This window comes from Ranitomeya variabilis, chromosome 5, assembly GCF_051348905.1.
Source record: "Ranitomeya variabilis isolate aRanVar5 chromosome 5, aRanVar5.hap1, whole genome shotgun sequence".
NCBI classification, from domain to species: domain Eukaryota; kingdom Metazoa; phylum Chordata; class Amphibia; order Anura; family Dendrobatidae; genus Ranitomeya; species Ranitomeya variabilis.
In genome coordinates, this window is record NC_135236.1 from 313,893,724 (window position 1) to 313,910,770 (window position 17,047).

The 17,047-nt window shown below is 44.2% G+C and overlaps 1 protein-coding gene across 1 annotated transcript in view; it reads right to left on the reverse strand.

Annotated features, from left to right (window-relative positions):
* Positions 1-359: 359 nt before the first annotated feature.
* The window catches only part of PHYH (phytanoyl-CoA 2-hydroxylase), a 59,114-nt gene continuing 42,426 nt past the window's right edge, over positions 360-17,047 (reverse strand). The window contains exons 7-9 of the mRNA XM_077264596.1: positions 15,585-15,734; positions 6,812-6,952; positions 360-879 (exon numbers count right to left, since the gene is read on the reverse strand). Of these exons, the coding sequence (XP_077120711.1) occupies positions 826-879; positions 6,812-6,952; positions 15,585-15,734 (345 nt within the window). The 3' untranslated portion in view covers positions 360-825. The remainder of the gene's footprint in view (positions 880-6,811; positions 6,953-15,584; positions 15,735-17,047) is intronic.

A 17,047-nucleotide genomic window follows, 5' to 3' on the forward strand; every position in this document is an offset into this window, starting at 1 on the left:
CGGGTCATTTCGTGCCTTCTGCACAGTGCGGCCGGTGTTCCCCGCTCCCCAGATGCTCAGGCGCTCCCTCTCCGGTATTTGGCGTTCGGCGGCGCCTCTAATATGTCCGGATTACCGTTCGGGCAGTAGGGAGAGGTCCGACACACAGCTTCCTACATCTCCTGCTAGGCCACGCCCCCCAACAGATTCCTTTAAGCTGGAAAAGAAAACCAAAGACACGTGAAAGTTGCACATTTTGCATAATAACCTCAGATCTTAGTTACAGCTCTGGTGGCAATATCTGAAAAACAAGCGTGGCAATGATAACAGATAGAAATGTTGGTAATCTTAAGAGCACAAAATAATTACAAACATCAGGATACTTTTCAACATATTCTGTTTTATTTAAGACACACAATTAAGACACATAAAATAGGTCAAACATTACCTGTTCCTTAATTGGCTAAACTATTGAAAATATTAGAGCAGTAGCATAGTGGTTATAAAATTATTAAATCTTCAGTATTTTTAAGTTTCTTGCACGTTGTTATATCTGCAGAAGTAGATTAGAACTGAAGGTAACTACCAAGCCTGGACAATGCAATAAGGGAAAAGACGCTGTATTATGGTGTTAATGCAAATCGCCTTTGATATTCACCACTGTTAGTATATCTAGGTACGTTCACCAATTAGAGCACATCTTATATCCTTCCATTACAAACTAGCAACTTTAACGAAAGAAGAAATAATTTCTGTTCTTAATTAGAAATCACAGAGCTCGAGAACAGAGAAGGCACATTAAGGACTTGAGCTCTTCTCAGTGGTACAAGGAAATCACAACAACGATTACAAGTTGATTCTCTCTCCGTGCACAACACGTGCTTTTAACATCCATGCATCCTGAGGAGAAAAAAGAAAAAATATGTCAAAAGGCAAATAAAATGCAAGAATGACAAAAGTTACAGCAGTACAAATTAAATTAATCTCGAAATAGATTTGTATAGTACCTCAAATGCATAATCACCAAAAATGATTACAAGAATATTTAAATGGGCTTTTGTGTGCACCAGAGATAGCTATACAAATGGACCTTTATATTACACACATTATTTTACAGCTTTTATATGCAGCTCTTTCCCTGGTCCACAGTTACAGCCTGAAATGTAAACACCTATATACTAAGAAAATGACCAATACTATTGGTCAGGCCTCCACCCACATAATATTACATGCAGATATCAAAATAGCTCTATTTAATTTACGAAAGACTAATAATAATAAAAAATATTAATATCAGGGAGAGAGGCTGGTGTTCGGAGCTTGATGCAATTACAAAACTGATATGTGAAAAGTGAATAGTATAAACTATACACAGAGAATATGGCACAGGCACAAGCACAGTTGATGTTGTGCTAGTAATACTAATAAGGGCCACTACATACCGTATTTTTCGGACTATAGGACGCACCGGACTATAAGGCGCACCCAGGTTTTAGAGGTGGAAAATAGGGAAAAAAATATTTGAAGCAAAAAAAATGTGGTAAAATATTTAATAACATAAATAACATACTATTATATGTGGTGTTATTATATATAATAGTATGTTATTATGTTGGAAGCTGCGGGACCAGTGTGGTGTCTGTGAAGTACGATATGAAGACGCTGGAGGGTGAGTATAAGGGCTCATTTCCACATGCGAGGCACACGTCCGTATCTCGCATGTGGAAACCAAGCTCTGGCGCCGGCACTTTGGAGCGGAGCTGTGCAGCTCCATGTGTTCCTATGCGGCCGCACGCTCCGCTCTGGAGTGCCGGCTCCACAGCTTAGGTTTCCACATGCGAGATACGGACGTGTGCCTCGCATGTGGAAATGAGCCCTAAGAATGGGTGCACAGGGCTTATAGTGAAAGCACCACTCCAGCACTGCAAAATAACACTGGAGTGCTGCTTTAAAATCCCATGGGAGAACTATAACTCCCAGCATGTCCTGCAGATCCTATGACATGCTGGGAGTTATAGTTCACCAAAGGAGTGGCAGAGTGCTTTATTGTGTTTTGTAAAGACTAACCTCTTAATTGTGGCAGCCAGCCTGCCACTGTGGTGAAGTAAAAGCTGGAGCATCCCATGGCTGCACACACACAGAGCCCTCCCTGTTGTTGTTGCCTTTCCACAGCGCAGGACATAAGAGGAAGCTGCAGATTCTAGGTGGGAGTCTGAAGGACCTGTGATGATGTCAGAAGAGGAAGGGCTCTGTGCTGCCATGTGATGCTCCAGCCCGCCCACTTCTGACATCACACAGGTCCTCCTTGTGCACCACAGACAGCTCAGCGTCCAGCACAGGCAGGTATGCAGCGATCTCCTGGCCCCTGCTGCTGCTGCCTCCTCCCCCGGACACAGAGATTCTCCCCAGAATCAGTGCTGGGGAAACTGTGTCCCTGCTTAAGTGCAGTATTCATTTGCTGCTCCCGGCTCACCGCTCAGCTGATCGGTGGGCGGGGAGCAGCTAATAAATATTCACTGCACTTAATCAGCGGGGCCATGTGGTTTCCACAGCAGCTGATTCCGGGCAGCGGGGACATCCTGAAGTGGGATAACAGTGCGATCCCACTCGCTGCTGCCCCCCTCCCCACATGCTATATCCGTACTATAAGACGCACCAACACTTTCCTCCCAAATTTGGAGGGAAAAAAGTGCGTCTTATAGTCCGAAAAATACGGTAATTGGTAAGTGGGTAAAAATGGAGTCAAAATTTGTCCCACAATTTCTGCTGAATGTGGAAATACCAAATATGTGGCTGTACAGTCCTGCTTAGCTTAGCATGCAGTTAAATTATCGTAGAATAGTTTGCGGACTCCATATACAGAGCCCCCAAGAGACAAGAGCGGAATCCCACCCTCTAGTCACCACATTTGGGAAATTATACCCCTCCGGTAATTTATCTACAGGTATAGATGCAATTTTGACTCCAATGGACTTTTCCAGAAACAAGCAACAATGGATGTTGCTGACTGAAAATTGCAAATCTGCCATTGTAGTGCCTTGTACTCTGTATTGCCCAGGACATTGTGCCCAGCTTATGCTTTGGGAAACATGCACCAGTAAAATAAAGGGGGCTCTCATCATTACAGAAATGCCAAACATGTGAATGCCAAATGCGGTTTAGGCACACTATGGGGCTCAGAAGGGAGGGGGGCATTTGGATTTGGGAGTGCAGAAGTCGCTGAATTATTTTTGGTGGGCGAGGAGCCTTAGCGCTTTTACAGAGCCTTTGTGCTACCAATATGGAAGCCCCCTATATTTCCATTGACAGATGATGGATCCGAGTGGGGACTTGTTTTTTTTTTTGGATTGTTAAGACTTTTATTGGGAACAATTTGGATCACATTTATCCTTTTCTCTACACGGAGCACTTACATTGGGGTTTCCATTGAAATCTTCAAATCACATTATCCAGATGAAACCACAAGGGATCCAACCAATATATAACGAGAGAGCAGAGTTACTCTGGAATCAGTTTGGCTTCTTTTCAGCAGTGTCCTTTTCAGAGGTGCATAAAACTGGTCGACTGTGCTTTTATGCACGCTTAAAAAGACTGACACCACTGGATCACAGGTCCACAGTGCCTCCATCTGCCTCATTTATAGGGAAACTTGTGACGGTGGTTCCGTCTGAATCATGTATTTCAGATATTTACATAGAAACCCCAGGGCAAGCGCTCATCGTAGAGCATAGGATAAATGTGCACTGAGCCTTACTGCGATCTCTGGAAGGCAGAATGAGCAAATCAATAGCAGGTGAAGAATTGGTTTTCATTATTTTCCTTTTTTTTAAGTCATTCCTAAGTGATTAGACAACTTTATTCTTTGGGTCTATGCGATGACATAGATATCAGATTTATATTTTTTTTGTTTAGCTGCTGTCACACAGACGTTTGTTTTTGCTTTTTCTTTACAAAAATTTTTTTTGCATCATCATAATCTAAGAGCTATAATTTTTCTATATTTCTGAAAACAGTCATGTGAAGGCTTGTATTTTTTCAGGATGAGTTGAAGGTTTTATTGGTACAATTTTCGGGCACATTTGATGTATTGCTCTCTATTCCGATTTTTGGGAGGCAGAATGAACAAAAAAGTCAAAAAAGTGAGATTTCTGCACTACCACATTTATATCTTTTTTTCTTATATTTGGCTGCTTTTGCACAAAAACTTTTTTCTTCAGAAAAAAAATTGTTTTTGCATTGCTATATTCTGAGAACTGTAACAGTTATTTCTCCGCTGACTGAGTATGCATAACTATGTCTTCAGAGAGGAAGAGGACTAGAGTTCTAGGGCCACCTATAGGAAGTAGCAATCCTAACAGTCAATATTGACTCTCTAAGGCTATGTGCACACGTAGGGAGGGTCCTCTGCGGGTTCTCCCGCAGCGGATTTGATAACTCTGCAGGGCAAAACCGCTGCAGTTATCCCTGCAGATTTATCGCGGTTTGTTTTGCGGTTTCCGCTGCGGGTTTACTCCTATACTATTGATGCTGCATATGCAGCAATATGCAGCATCAATACTAATGTTAAAAATAATAAAAAAATGGTTATACTCACCCTCTAACGACCCGATCTCCTCGGCGCTGCACGCGGCGGTCCGGTTCCAAAGATGCTGTGCGAGAAGGACCTTCGTGACGTCACGGTCATGTGACCGCGACGTCATCGCAGGCCCTGCTCGCATAGCAACCCTGCGATCGGACGGCCACGTGCAGCGCTGAAAGGTGAGTATATCATTATTTTTTTATTTTTATTTATTTATTTTTTTTTTAACACAAATATGGTTCCCAGGGCCTGGAGGAGAGTCTCCTCTCCTCCACCCCGGGTACCATCCACACATGATCCGCTTACTTCCCGCATCGTGGGCATAGCCCCATGCGGGAAGTAAGCGGATCAATGCTTTCCCATGTGTGCAGAATCGCCGCGATTCTGCACAAAGAAGTGACATGCTGCGGAATGTAAACCGCTGCGTTTATGCGCGTTTTTTCCCGCAGCATGTGCACAGCGGATTGCGGTTTCCATGTAACTGTAAACGCAATGGAAACTGCTGCGGACCCGCAGTGTCAAAATCGCTGCGGTTCCGCGGTAAAAACCACAACGTGTGCACATAGCCTAACAAGCTTTGTCACATAACTTCGGATGAAAGCCAAAACTAAAATCTCAATTGAGCTGTATGGCGGCTTTTTCTTTGCATGACAAGATGACGTTTTCAGCTATACCATTTTTATTTCCATTTGACTTTTTGATCACAATTTTATTCCGTTTTTTAAAACAAAGTATGATAAAAATGCATTTTACCTCTATTTTGTTACGGTGTTGACTAAAGTGGTTAACTAGCGTGAAAGTTTTATAGTTTTAGGAATAAGTATAGAAAACAAGGCGCACTGCTGAAATATAAACAACTCTATACAGATATCTAATGCACTGCGGGGTGCAAGCAAGTGATAAAACAACTATATGATACTAACAGAGGAAAAAAGTATCACTCCAAAGAAGCACACCACGCAAAAAATAGAAACATGGTATATGGAAAAAACACAGGATTTTATTGACACACAAAAATAAAACATACTTAAAAACCATAAGCAAGGAGCCCTGTCCACATCAATGTACATAACAGATATAGTAGCTCATATAACCTAAAATACATAACCTAGAATGCATTTAATAATGAGCAATTATTTAGAGCCTGCCATCACTCGAAACCCAATAGAAAACCATGTAAGGTAAGTGCAAAAAGCACAGAACTACTCAAAATAGGGTTAGACAACCAATTATGACTGGTGCCTGGACACCTGTATGGCTCATGGGACACTCAAATCAGTCTGAGACCATCCACATAGAAGTCAAGCCCCAGGGTAAAAAACAAGCACAATGGACAATAACCAATAGATGCAAGAAAATGCTGAGATGGAACTTTACCAGGCACAAGCAGTCCGTGGAACGGCAGGTGAAGGGATGGGACAGGGGCCAATGCAGCCCAACGCGTGTCGCCCTTCAGGAGAGGGCTTCGTCAGGGGAAGTGACTTCCCCTGACGAAGCCCTCTCCTGAAGGGCGACACGCGTTGGGCTGCATTGGCCCCTGTCCCATCCCTTCACCTGCCGTTCCACGGACTGCTTGTGCCTGGTAAAGTTCCATCTCAGCATTTTCTTGCATCTATTGGTTATTGTCCATTGTGCTTGTTTTATGCCCTGGGGCTTGACTTCTATGTGGATGGTCTCAGACTGATTTGAGTGTCCCATGAGCCATACAGGTGTCCAGGCACCAGTCATAATTGGTTGTCTAACCCTATTTTGGGTAGTTCTGTGCTTTTTGCACTTACCTTACATGGTTTTCTATTGGGTTTCGAGTGATGGCAGGCTCTAAATAATTTCTCATTATTAAATGCATTCTAGGTTATGTATTTTAGGTTATATGAGCTACTATATCTGTTATGTACATTGATGTGGACAGGGCTCCTTGCTTATGGTTTTTAAGTATGTTTTATTTGTGTGTCAATAAAATCCTGTGTTTTTTCCATATACCATGTTTCTATTTTTTGCGTGGTGTGCTTCTTTGGAGTGATACTTTTTTCCTCTGTTAGTATCATAAAGTTTTATAGTTTGGGTCACTGATGCCATATATGGGTGCTTCCATAGAAAACATCTGTAGGAAATTGACCCTTCAAAGTCTGGTGATTGTCTCTAAGCTCTTTCCCCTGGGACTATATCTTGACAGCAGGTTACAGAGAGACAGTTTTTGCTCCAATAGCCCCCAATCAGCCCTTTAAAACAAAGGATAACATGGTAATGGCATACCTTTAAGGAAATGTCAGAATCTATTCCTACTCCATAGCGTTTCTTGGCCAGTTCTACAACCTCTTTCTCAATGTTTTCCTGAATTGTTCCCTTGACATCTATGTAGTAGCAATCTGAGCTGGCGTAATGGCAGGAAATGGCCTAGAATGACAAAAAGCCCACAAATCAGTGATTTATCTTCACTTGGAAAAATAAATAGCGGCATATCTAAAGGTTACACATTAACGATGTAGATAGATAGATTTTAATATTCATATTATCCAGTCACCTGGCAGCTGCAACCTTATTCCTTACATCAATAGATGAAACTTGAGAGGCTATTATCACTTTGCTTAGTATGGGTACATGCACATTTCACTTTCTATTCAGGCATAGATCTAGCAAAAAACAGGATTTTTGGTTACTCACAGTAAAATCTGTTTCTCGGAATCTTCATTGGGGGACACATGAAACCATGGGAGTATGCTGCTGCCAATAGGAGGCTGACACTATGCACAAAAAAAGTTAGCTCCTCCTCCGCAGTGAACACCCCATCGACTGGCACTAGGTTAATTAGTTAGTGAGAAAGCAGCAGAAGAAGCAACATAGAAAAGAAACAAATACAACTCAAACTGTAACAACATAAAACAGAAAGTAGAGCTGATAAACATGGGAGGGTGCGGTGTCCCCAAAGAAGGCTACGAGAAATAGATTTTACGGTGAGTAACCAAAACTCCGGTTTTCTCTATGGCTTCATTGGGGGACACAGGAAAGCATGGGATGTCACAAAGCAGTCCCAGGGGAGGGAACAACAGAAACTCTATTCAGGTTGGAGAACTCACCACTGCTCCCTGCAAGATCCTTCTACCTAGGCTGGCATCCGTCAAAGCATATGGATGCTGTAAAATTTGGTGAAAGTGTGGATGGAAGACTAGGATGCCGCTTTGCAGAGTTGCAGGGCGGATGCCCTATGGTGTACTGCCCAGGAGGTGCCTACTGCCCGGGTAGTGTGCCTTAATCCCAGAGGAAGGCGCTCTGTTCTTAACCAGGTATGCCTCCAAATTGCTGTCCTGATCCAGCGAGCAATCATAGCCTTAGAGGCCGGCAGGCCTTTACATGCACCCTCTGGAATGACAAAGAGAATATGTCTTCCTAAAGGTCTAACCTGGTGAACACTACAAAGGATGAGTCTGAGCCAGGCAAAAGGATGGATGAACAATATCCTCATTTAGGTGAAATGTGGACACCACCTTGGGGAGGAAAGAAGGTAGAGGCTGCAAAACCACTTTGTCTCGGTGGAGAACAAGTAAAGGGGTCCAACAGGAAAGAGCTGCCAATTCCGAGACGCGCCTAATGGAGGTGATGGCCACAAGAAACACCACCTTCCAAGACAGAAAGGACAGAGACCTCTCAGAGAGGTTCAAAAGGAGAACCAAGAGCCTCCAAAACCATATTGAGGTCCCAGGGGTCCACGGGTGTCCGGCACGGGGGCGCAGCATGCGCTAATCTTTGGAGAAAAGTTCTGACTTGAGAATTGGAGGATAAGTTTTTCTGAAAAAATAAAAAAATAAATTAGAAAGCGCTGACACCTGGCCCTTTAGTGAACTAAGAGCCAGACAAGCGTCAAGTTCCGACTGGAGAAAAGCCAGAATGGAAGAGAGCGCAAAGGATATAGGTGGAGTATGCTTAGATTCACACCAGCTGAAATAGGCTCTCCAGGTGTGATAATAGACCCTGGACGACGATGGCTTTCTAGTCTGGATAATGGTCCAAATCACCCGATCTGAAAGCCCGGACACTTTCAGAACCGCAGTTTTAACAGCCACACCGTTAAATTGAGGGACCGAGAATTCTGGTGGCAGATCGATCCTTGGGACAGAACATACGGTCTGTCTGGAAGCCTCCAGGGGGCGTCCGTGAGAAGATTGACAATCTCTGTGAACCAAGACTTCCTGGGCCAATCCGATGCAATCAGAATGACCAGCACCCCTTCCGCCTTGATCTTCTTCAACAGCCTTGGAAGAAGGGTGAGGGGAGGAAACAGATCGAGAAGAACAAACTGTGACCGGGGTATTGCCAGAGCGAAGGCGCCCACCGCGAGAGGATCACAGGACCTGGAAACGAACCTTGGAACCATCCTGTTCAGTCAGGATGCCATGAGGTCCACATCCTGAGTGCCCCATCGAAGGCAAATTTGATGGAGGATTTCCTGATGCAGAGACCACTCTCCTGCCGTGAGACCCTCACGGCTGAGAAAGTCGGCGGCCCAAATGCCCACACCGGGGATATGTACTGTGGATATTGCCTGAACCATCGCCTCTGCCCGGAGGAGAATCTTGGATACCTCGGCCATTGCCAAGGGACTCAGAGTTCCTCCCTGGTGATTGACATATGCCACCGCCGTGGCATTGTCCGTTTGAACTCGGATTGGCAGACCCGAGAAGCCTTTCTCTGTGGCGCAGGGACAGAAGAATTGCAAGTATCTCGAAGATATTGATCGGCAGATTCCTCTGGCAACCAACAATCCTGGACAGTCAGGTGGCGAAAACCGCCCCCAGCCGAGAAGCCTGGCGTCAGTTGTCACCACCTGCCAGTGAACACCAGAGAAGGGATGACATCCACCAATTGAGAGATTGTTTGATTCGGGAAGAGAGCCGAACCGGACGATCCAGAGAGAGAACAGACTTGTTCCACTGAGATAGGATGGCCTGCAGTCTTGAACAGAATTGCGCAAAAGGAATTGCTTCTGATGCTGCCACCATCCTTCCCAGGACTGCCGAGTGTAAGGAAGGAAGCCGAGGACGCTGCAGAGAGCAAACCCCCTGCTGTAAGATTGCTCTCTTCTCCTTGGGAAGAAAAACCCTTGTCTGGCGGGTGTTGAATAGCATGCCTAGAAAAATGAGGCACTGAGTCGGGATAAGGCAAGACTTTGCCCTGTTGATTAGCCATCCGAATCGGGATGGGGTGTCTAGAAAGATGGACAGACTTTCCTGGGCCTGATAAAAAGATGGAGCCTTGTTGAGGATGTCGTCGAGCTACGGGAGGAGCACTAGACCTCTGATCCATGAAATGGCCATTAACGCTGCAATGGTATTGTGAAAACCCTGGGAGCAGTTACAAGCCTGAAACGTAGGGCGACAAACTGAAAATGGTCCTGCCGCACCACAAAAGGCGGGAATCTCTGATGCCCTGGGAAGATAGGGACATGGAAGTAGGCGTCCTGGATGTCTATAAAGCACAGGAACTCCTGCAACTCCATGGAAGCAATTACTGAAGGAAAGGACTCAATCATGAAATGTTGCAGACGGACCCTTTTGTTCAGTAACTTTAGATCCAGCATGGGTCGGACCGCGCCATCCTTCTTTGGCACAACAAAAAGGTTTGACTAAAAACCTGCAAAACATTCTGGGATGAGAACAATGATACCTGAACTGAGAAGGGAGGCAATGGACGCAAAGAACCCCGGAACCAGAGAAGCATCTCTTACAGGACTAGATTTGAAGAATCGATCTCGGGGCCACAAAACAAAATCTATTTTGTATCCTGAGGGTACAGCCTTCCTGACCCATGCATCCTCTACTGAGGCGAGACAGACGTCTCTGAAAAACTGGAAACAAGGAGCAGCTACCTCCATATACAATATACAAAAAAAGGTTGCACTCTATTGTGCTAAAGCATATCAATGTGAAATATATGAAATACGAATAGCAATACAGCTTTTGAATATTAGGAAAAAATTAATGAGATGCTTTGCACAAAATTTGGCCAAACAATGTCTGCCTATCAACCAACGACCTAGGACGAAGCTCCTGCCTGGATCTCTTACGGACATGTTAGTAGGCACAGCCGGTGAGTTCTGCGATCCGCTAGCAAGGGCAGAGGCAGGAAGGGGCAACCTGTCAAGAACAGACAACCAGGGTCTGTGAAACCTTGGTGAGGTCCGCCACAGATTGTGATAGAGGGGTAGCCCACACTGGGATAGGGGTACTGCTATCTCCTCCGGCAGTAGGGGACTCCTGGGTAGCCCGCACGGAGGGGGGCTCTGCAGCTCAGAGAGGGAAGAGGACTGGCCTGAAGGAAGCTTGCAATTACATGAAGAGCAAACAAAGTAAATGACTAGAGTAGAGGAAGGAGAAGAGGCAGGTGGGCGGGAGCGCTCTCCTTTAGAATTAAGAATGATAAAGAGCACACCCACTAACTAATGCCAGAAGGTTAGGGGACAGAAAGCTATATGCTGAGAAGAGTGTCAGTCAGCAGAGCAGAGATACTCACAGGAAGATGCCGGTCCTGAAAACACTGCTACCAGGCTGTAGTTCGGTAGACAAGTAGGGCTGCATGGCGACTGCAGGAGGAGATGCAGGTCCTGCAGAGATGAGCCACCTTCCTGGTCCAGATGCCGGAAAATGGGGACTGCAGAAAGGAAGAGAAGGGTCGGCAGTGCTAAGAGAATGCGCGCAGATGCAGCGCTGTCAAAAGAGAGGAGGGGGTATAGACTGAAAAAGCCCGCTCACTGAGGCTGGAAGGAGGCAGAAGAAAACCTCTTCATTGGAGCCAGGAGGAGGGGTGGACCTAACCGCCGAAGCCAGGAAGAGGAGGTGTCTTAACAGGCAGGACACCTGACATATTGGTAAGGCAGCCTGCACCACCAATCCAGCAGGAAATAAGAGTAAGAAGGGAAATAAGGTGCCCCACTGTTGAGATTATGAGGATTGCCACAGCATTAATAGAGTGAGGGAATCGGAGCACCTGATGTGCTGCACCATCTCTGAGCCTATCCATTCAAATCTTCATCTTTTCATCACGAAAACTGAGGTATACAGTGCCTACAAGTAGTATTCAACCCCCTGCAGATTTAGCAGGTTTACACATTTGGAATTAACTTGGCATTGTGACATTTGGACTGTAGATCAGCCTGGAAGTGTGAAATGCACTGCAGCAAAAAAGAATGTTATTTCTTTGTTTATTTTTTTTTTTAAATTGTGAAAAGTTTTTTCAGAGGGTCAGTTATTATTCAACCCCTCAACCCACCAGAATTCTGTTTGGTTCCCCTAAAGTATTAAGAAGTAGTTCAGGCACAAAGAACAATGAGCTTCACATGTTTGGATTAATTATGTCTTTTTCCAGCCTTTTCTGACTATTTAAGACCCTCCCCAAACTTGTGAACAGCACTCATACATGGTCAACATGGGAAAGACAAAGAAGCATTCCAAGGCCATCAGAGACAAGATCGTGGAGGGTCACAAGGCTGGCAAGGTGTACAAAACCCTTTCCAAGGAGTTGGGCCTACCTGTCTCCACTGTTGGGAGCATCATCCGGAAGTGGAAGGCTTATGGAACTACTGTTAGCCTTCCACGGCCTGGACAGCCTTTGAAAGTTTCCTCCCGTGCCGAGGCCAGGCTTGTCCAAAGAGTCAAGGCTAACCCAAGGACAACAAGGAAGGAGCTCCGGGAAGATCTCATGGCAGTGGGGACATTGGTTTCAGTCAATACCATAAGTAACGTACTCCACTGCAATGGTCTCCGTTCCAGACGAGCCCGTAAGGTACCTTTACTTTCAAAGCGTCATGTCAAGGCTCGTCTACAGTTTGCTCATGATCACTTGGAGGACTCTGAGACTGACTGGTTCAAGGTTCTCTGGTCTGATGAGACCAAGATCTAGATCTTTGGTGCCAACCACACACGTGACGTTTGGAGACTGGATGGCACTGCATACGACCCCAAGAATACCATCCCTACAGTCAAGCATGGTGGTGGCAGCATCATGCTGTGGGGCTGTTTCTCATCCAAGGGGCCTGGCCATCTGGTCCGCATCCATGGGAAGATGGATAGCACGGCCTACCTGGAGATTTTGGCCAAGAACCTCCGCTCCTCCATCAAGGATCTTAAGATGGGTCGTCATTTCATCTTCCAACAAGACAACAACCCAAAGCACACAGCCAAGAAAACCAAGGCCTGGTTCAAGAGGCAAAAAATCAAGGTGTTGCAGTGGCCTAGTCAGTCTCCTGACCTAAACCCAATTGAAAACTTGTGGAAGGAGCTCAAGATTAAAGTCCACATGAGACACCCAAAGAACCTAGATAACTTGGAGAAGATCTGCATGGAGGAGTGGGCCAAGATAACTCCAGAGACCTGTGCCGGCCTTATCAGGTCTTATAAAAGACGATTATTAGCTGTAATTGCAAACAAAGGTTATTCCACAAAATATTAAACCTAGGGGTTGAATAATAATTGACCCACACTTTTATTTTTAAAATTTATAAAAATTTAACTGAGCAACAAAACTTTTTGGTTTGTAAGATTTATGCATCAGTTAATAAATCCTGCTCTTGTTTGAAGTTTGAAGGCTCTAACTTATTTGCATCTTATTAAACCTGCTAAATCTGCAGGGGGTTGAATACTACTTGTAGGCATTGTATATGGTTCTAGTTAAAGACCCGTGTCCACCTCCTACTGACACTAAGCTAAAACTGATTAACATAGTGCCAGTCAGTGGGGTGTACACTGCGGAGGAGGAGCTAAATTTTTGTGAATAGTGTCAGCCTCCTAATGGCAGCATACACCCATGGTTTTCTGTGTCCCTCAATGAAGCGATAGAGATATGGCTACTAGTCCTTTCTAATTAAAGGGTATGAAGTCTTGGGAGTGTAATTGTTTAGACACTGTGCATCTTAGTCTCAAACGATCTTCATCTACTATACAGAAGGAGCAGTAGGAGATGAAATCATAATTTCTTGTCTGCGGCTTGTGGCAGTTCTCAGCTATACTGGTTGACAGTGGTATGCCCTATTTCACACCTGCCATCAGCGGGCAGCTTAGCTAGCCACAACTTGCAATTTACAATTTATATGTGGTGACAATTAGATGATCATTTGCACTTATTAGATAGTGTCACAGTGCACTTTCATTTTCATGCAAAAGATCACTTTATGGTTACATGTCCTATTGACTGTCACATCAGTTAATCTTGTGGTTCACAGCATGCCATAGACTATTTTATGGTTATATGCATAGCTTTCTGTGATTCATAGCCCAACCATTGAACTCTTTTCTGCCCATTTACTACACTGTGTTCCAAATTATTATGCACAAAGTTTATGAGTGATAAGGTTAGAATTTTTTTGTTTGTCATTTAAACTCATTGATGGTGATGTGTGTCAGGGCTCTTTATATCACTGAAAGTAATTGCAGATACTTGTGCAAATTAGTTTGGCAGGTGTGTCCAAATAAAGGCAAGGCTACTTAAGAAGGCTGTTCCACATTACTAAGTAGCCTACATTTTTGGCCAAAATGGGAAAGAAAAAGGATGTGTCGGCTGCTGAGAAGCAACAAATTGTGGAGTATTTAGGTCAAGGCATGACTACAATCAACATTGCCAAGACACTTCATCGTGATCATCGCACAATCAAGAAGTATGTAGCTGGTTCCCAGCACACGTGTGTGTGCTGATAAGGAAAAATTGAGGACTCTTTCCAACAGGCAATGGCATAAGGTTAAAAGAGCAGCTGCAAAAATGCCTTGTCATAGCAGCAGACAAGTTTTTGAAGTTGCTGGTGCCTCCAACGTCCCCAGAACAACAAGATGCAGGGTCCTTCAGAGGTTTGCAGCTGTGCTTAAGCCATCCTGTCGACCACCTCTATCCACTGCACACAAGCAGAAATGGCTCCAGTGGGCCAAACGATACATGAAGACTGACTTCCAAACTGTTTTGTTCACCGATGAGTGCCGTGCAACGCTCGATGGTCCAGATGGATGGAGTGGAGGATGGCTGGTTGATGGACACCCCATGAAAACATGGCTAAGGCGCCAACAAGGAGGAGGTGGAGTAATGTTTTGGGCTGGAATCATGGGGAGAGAGATTGTTGGCCCCTTTATGATCCCTGAAGGGGTAAAGATGAACTCCATAATCTATGTGGAGTTTCTAAAACAACACTTCCTGCCATGGTTCAAGAGGAAGAACCGTGCTTTCCGCAGCAAGATCATTTTCATGCATGATAATGCACCGTCTCATGCTGCAAAAAACACATCTGCATCCCTGGCTGCTATGGGCATAAAAGAGGACAAACTTATAGTGTGGCCACCAACTTCCCCTGACCTAAACCCCATTGAGAACCTCTGGAGCATCATCAAAAGGAGTGTCTATGATGGCGGGAGGCAGTTCACATCTAAGCAACAGCTCTGGGAGGGTATTCTGTCCACATGCAAAACAATTGAAGCAGAAACCATCCAAAAACTGACAAATTCAATGGACGAGAGAGTTTAGAAGCAATTTTGAACAAGGGGTTCTATGTGCAAATATAACATCACCTAGAATAAAGTTTTCACTTGAAAACTGTTTGATTTCATTTTGTAATAAGCTGATAATGCTTATAACTTCACAATTGACCATTTTTTGGTTAAAAAAAAAAAAAGGTTGAAAACTCTGCTGTGCATAATAATTTGGAACATGCATTTTGAGTGTTTATTTTTTTAAAAAAGATACTGTTTTCATAGGCAGTTTGTTCCAAAACATTGCAATTATACTAGAATAGTAGATGACTGGAAAATAACAATGACTGCAATGGTGAAACTATGCACTTGGCTGGTTTCAGTTTAAACAATAAATGGTTTGGTGGGAGTTCTTCTTTAAGATGTTGGACTTTTCTAGCCAAAGCTAATGAAAAGTGGACAGGGCCAAAGAGAAAGCATACATATATGGTTATGGAAGTACAAGTTATTAAGTTTACAATGCAAGACAGTATAATGTTTTTATATTAGGTTATTTTGAAGTTATTACTTAGGCAGTGTAGTATTTTTACCTTTCTGAATCCAGCTGTCTTGTTCATTCCGGATCCATGGATAAGGGAGGGATGAAAGAACACGGTGTCTCCCTTTTCCATCGTCAAATGCACTCTTGGACCATTTGGATCAAAATCTCGAACGCCATGATACATCTTATTGACACCACCCTAAAAACGGAAAATTCACTTGCATTATTGAACACCAGTGAGTTTAAAACCACACATCAGCCCCTAACCACTGTAAAAAAAGATTAAGGGTAAGTTCACACTGGGCGTTTTTGCGGTGTTTTTTTATCCACAGCAAAACCTGATTTCCTGGCAGGAAAGAAGCTGTGGCAAAAACGCATGTTTTGGTGCGTTTTTGTTGCAGATTTGGTGTGTTTTTTCATGCGTTTTTGGGGCTAACTTGTGTCTCTCTGTGTATGCTAATAAAGTTGAGTACCCCAGAGAAAAAACAAAAACAAAACTACTTCCTGTAGAACCGTATCTCTAGATCCTTTGAAAAGCCGGTAATTCATGTGCTGCTACAGTAAAATCACACTGACAGGTTAGAATAGAATAGATATATACACATAGAATGTATGTAAGTATGTATGTATGTTTTTGAGTGTATATATGTATGAATGTGTGTATGTCTATGTGTATGTGTATGTACGGTATGCATGTATGTATATATATATATACACTCACCGGCCACTTTATTAGGTACACCATGCTAGTAACGGGTTGGACCCCCTTTTGCCTTCAGAACTGCCTCAATTCTTCGTGGCATAGATTCAACAAGGTGCTGGAAGCATTCCTCAGAGATTTTGGTCCATATTGACATGATGGCATCACACAGTTGCCGCAGATTTGTCGGCTGCACATCCCAAAGATGCTCCATACAAGGCAGGATGGATCCATGCTTTCATGTTGTTTACGCCAAATTCTGACCCTACCATCCGAATGTCGCAGCAGAAATCGAGACTCATCAGACCAAGCAACGTTTTTCCAATCTTCTACTGTCCAATTTCGATGAGCTTGTACAAATTGTAGCCTCAGTTTCCTGTTCTTAGCTGAAAGGAGTGGTACCCGGTGTGGTCTTCTGCTGCTGTAGCCCATCTGCCTCAAAGTTCGACGCACTGTGCGTTCAGAGATGCTCTTAGGCCTACCTTGGTTGTAACGGGTGGCGATTTGAGTCACTGTTGCCTTTCTATCAGCTCGAACCAGTCTGCCCATTCTCCTCTGACCTCTGGCATCAACAGGGCATTTCCGCCCACAGAACTGCCGCTCACTGGATTTTTTTTCTTTTTCGGACCATTCTCTGTAAACCCTAGAGATGGTTGTGCGTGAAAATCCCAGTAGATCAGCAGTTTCTGAAATACTCAGACCAGCCCTTCTGGCACCAACAACCATGCCACGTTCAAAGGCACTCAAATCACCTTTCTTCCCCATACTGATGCTCGGTTTGAACTGCAGGAGATTGTCTTGACCATGTCTAC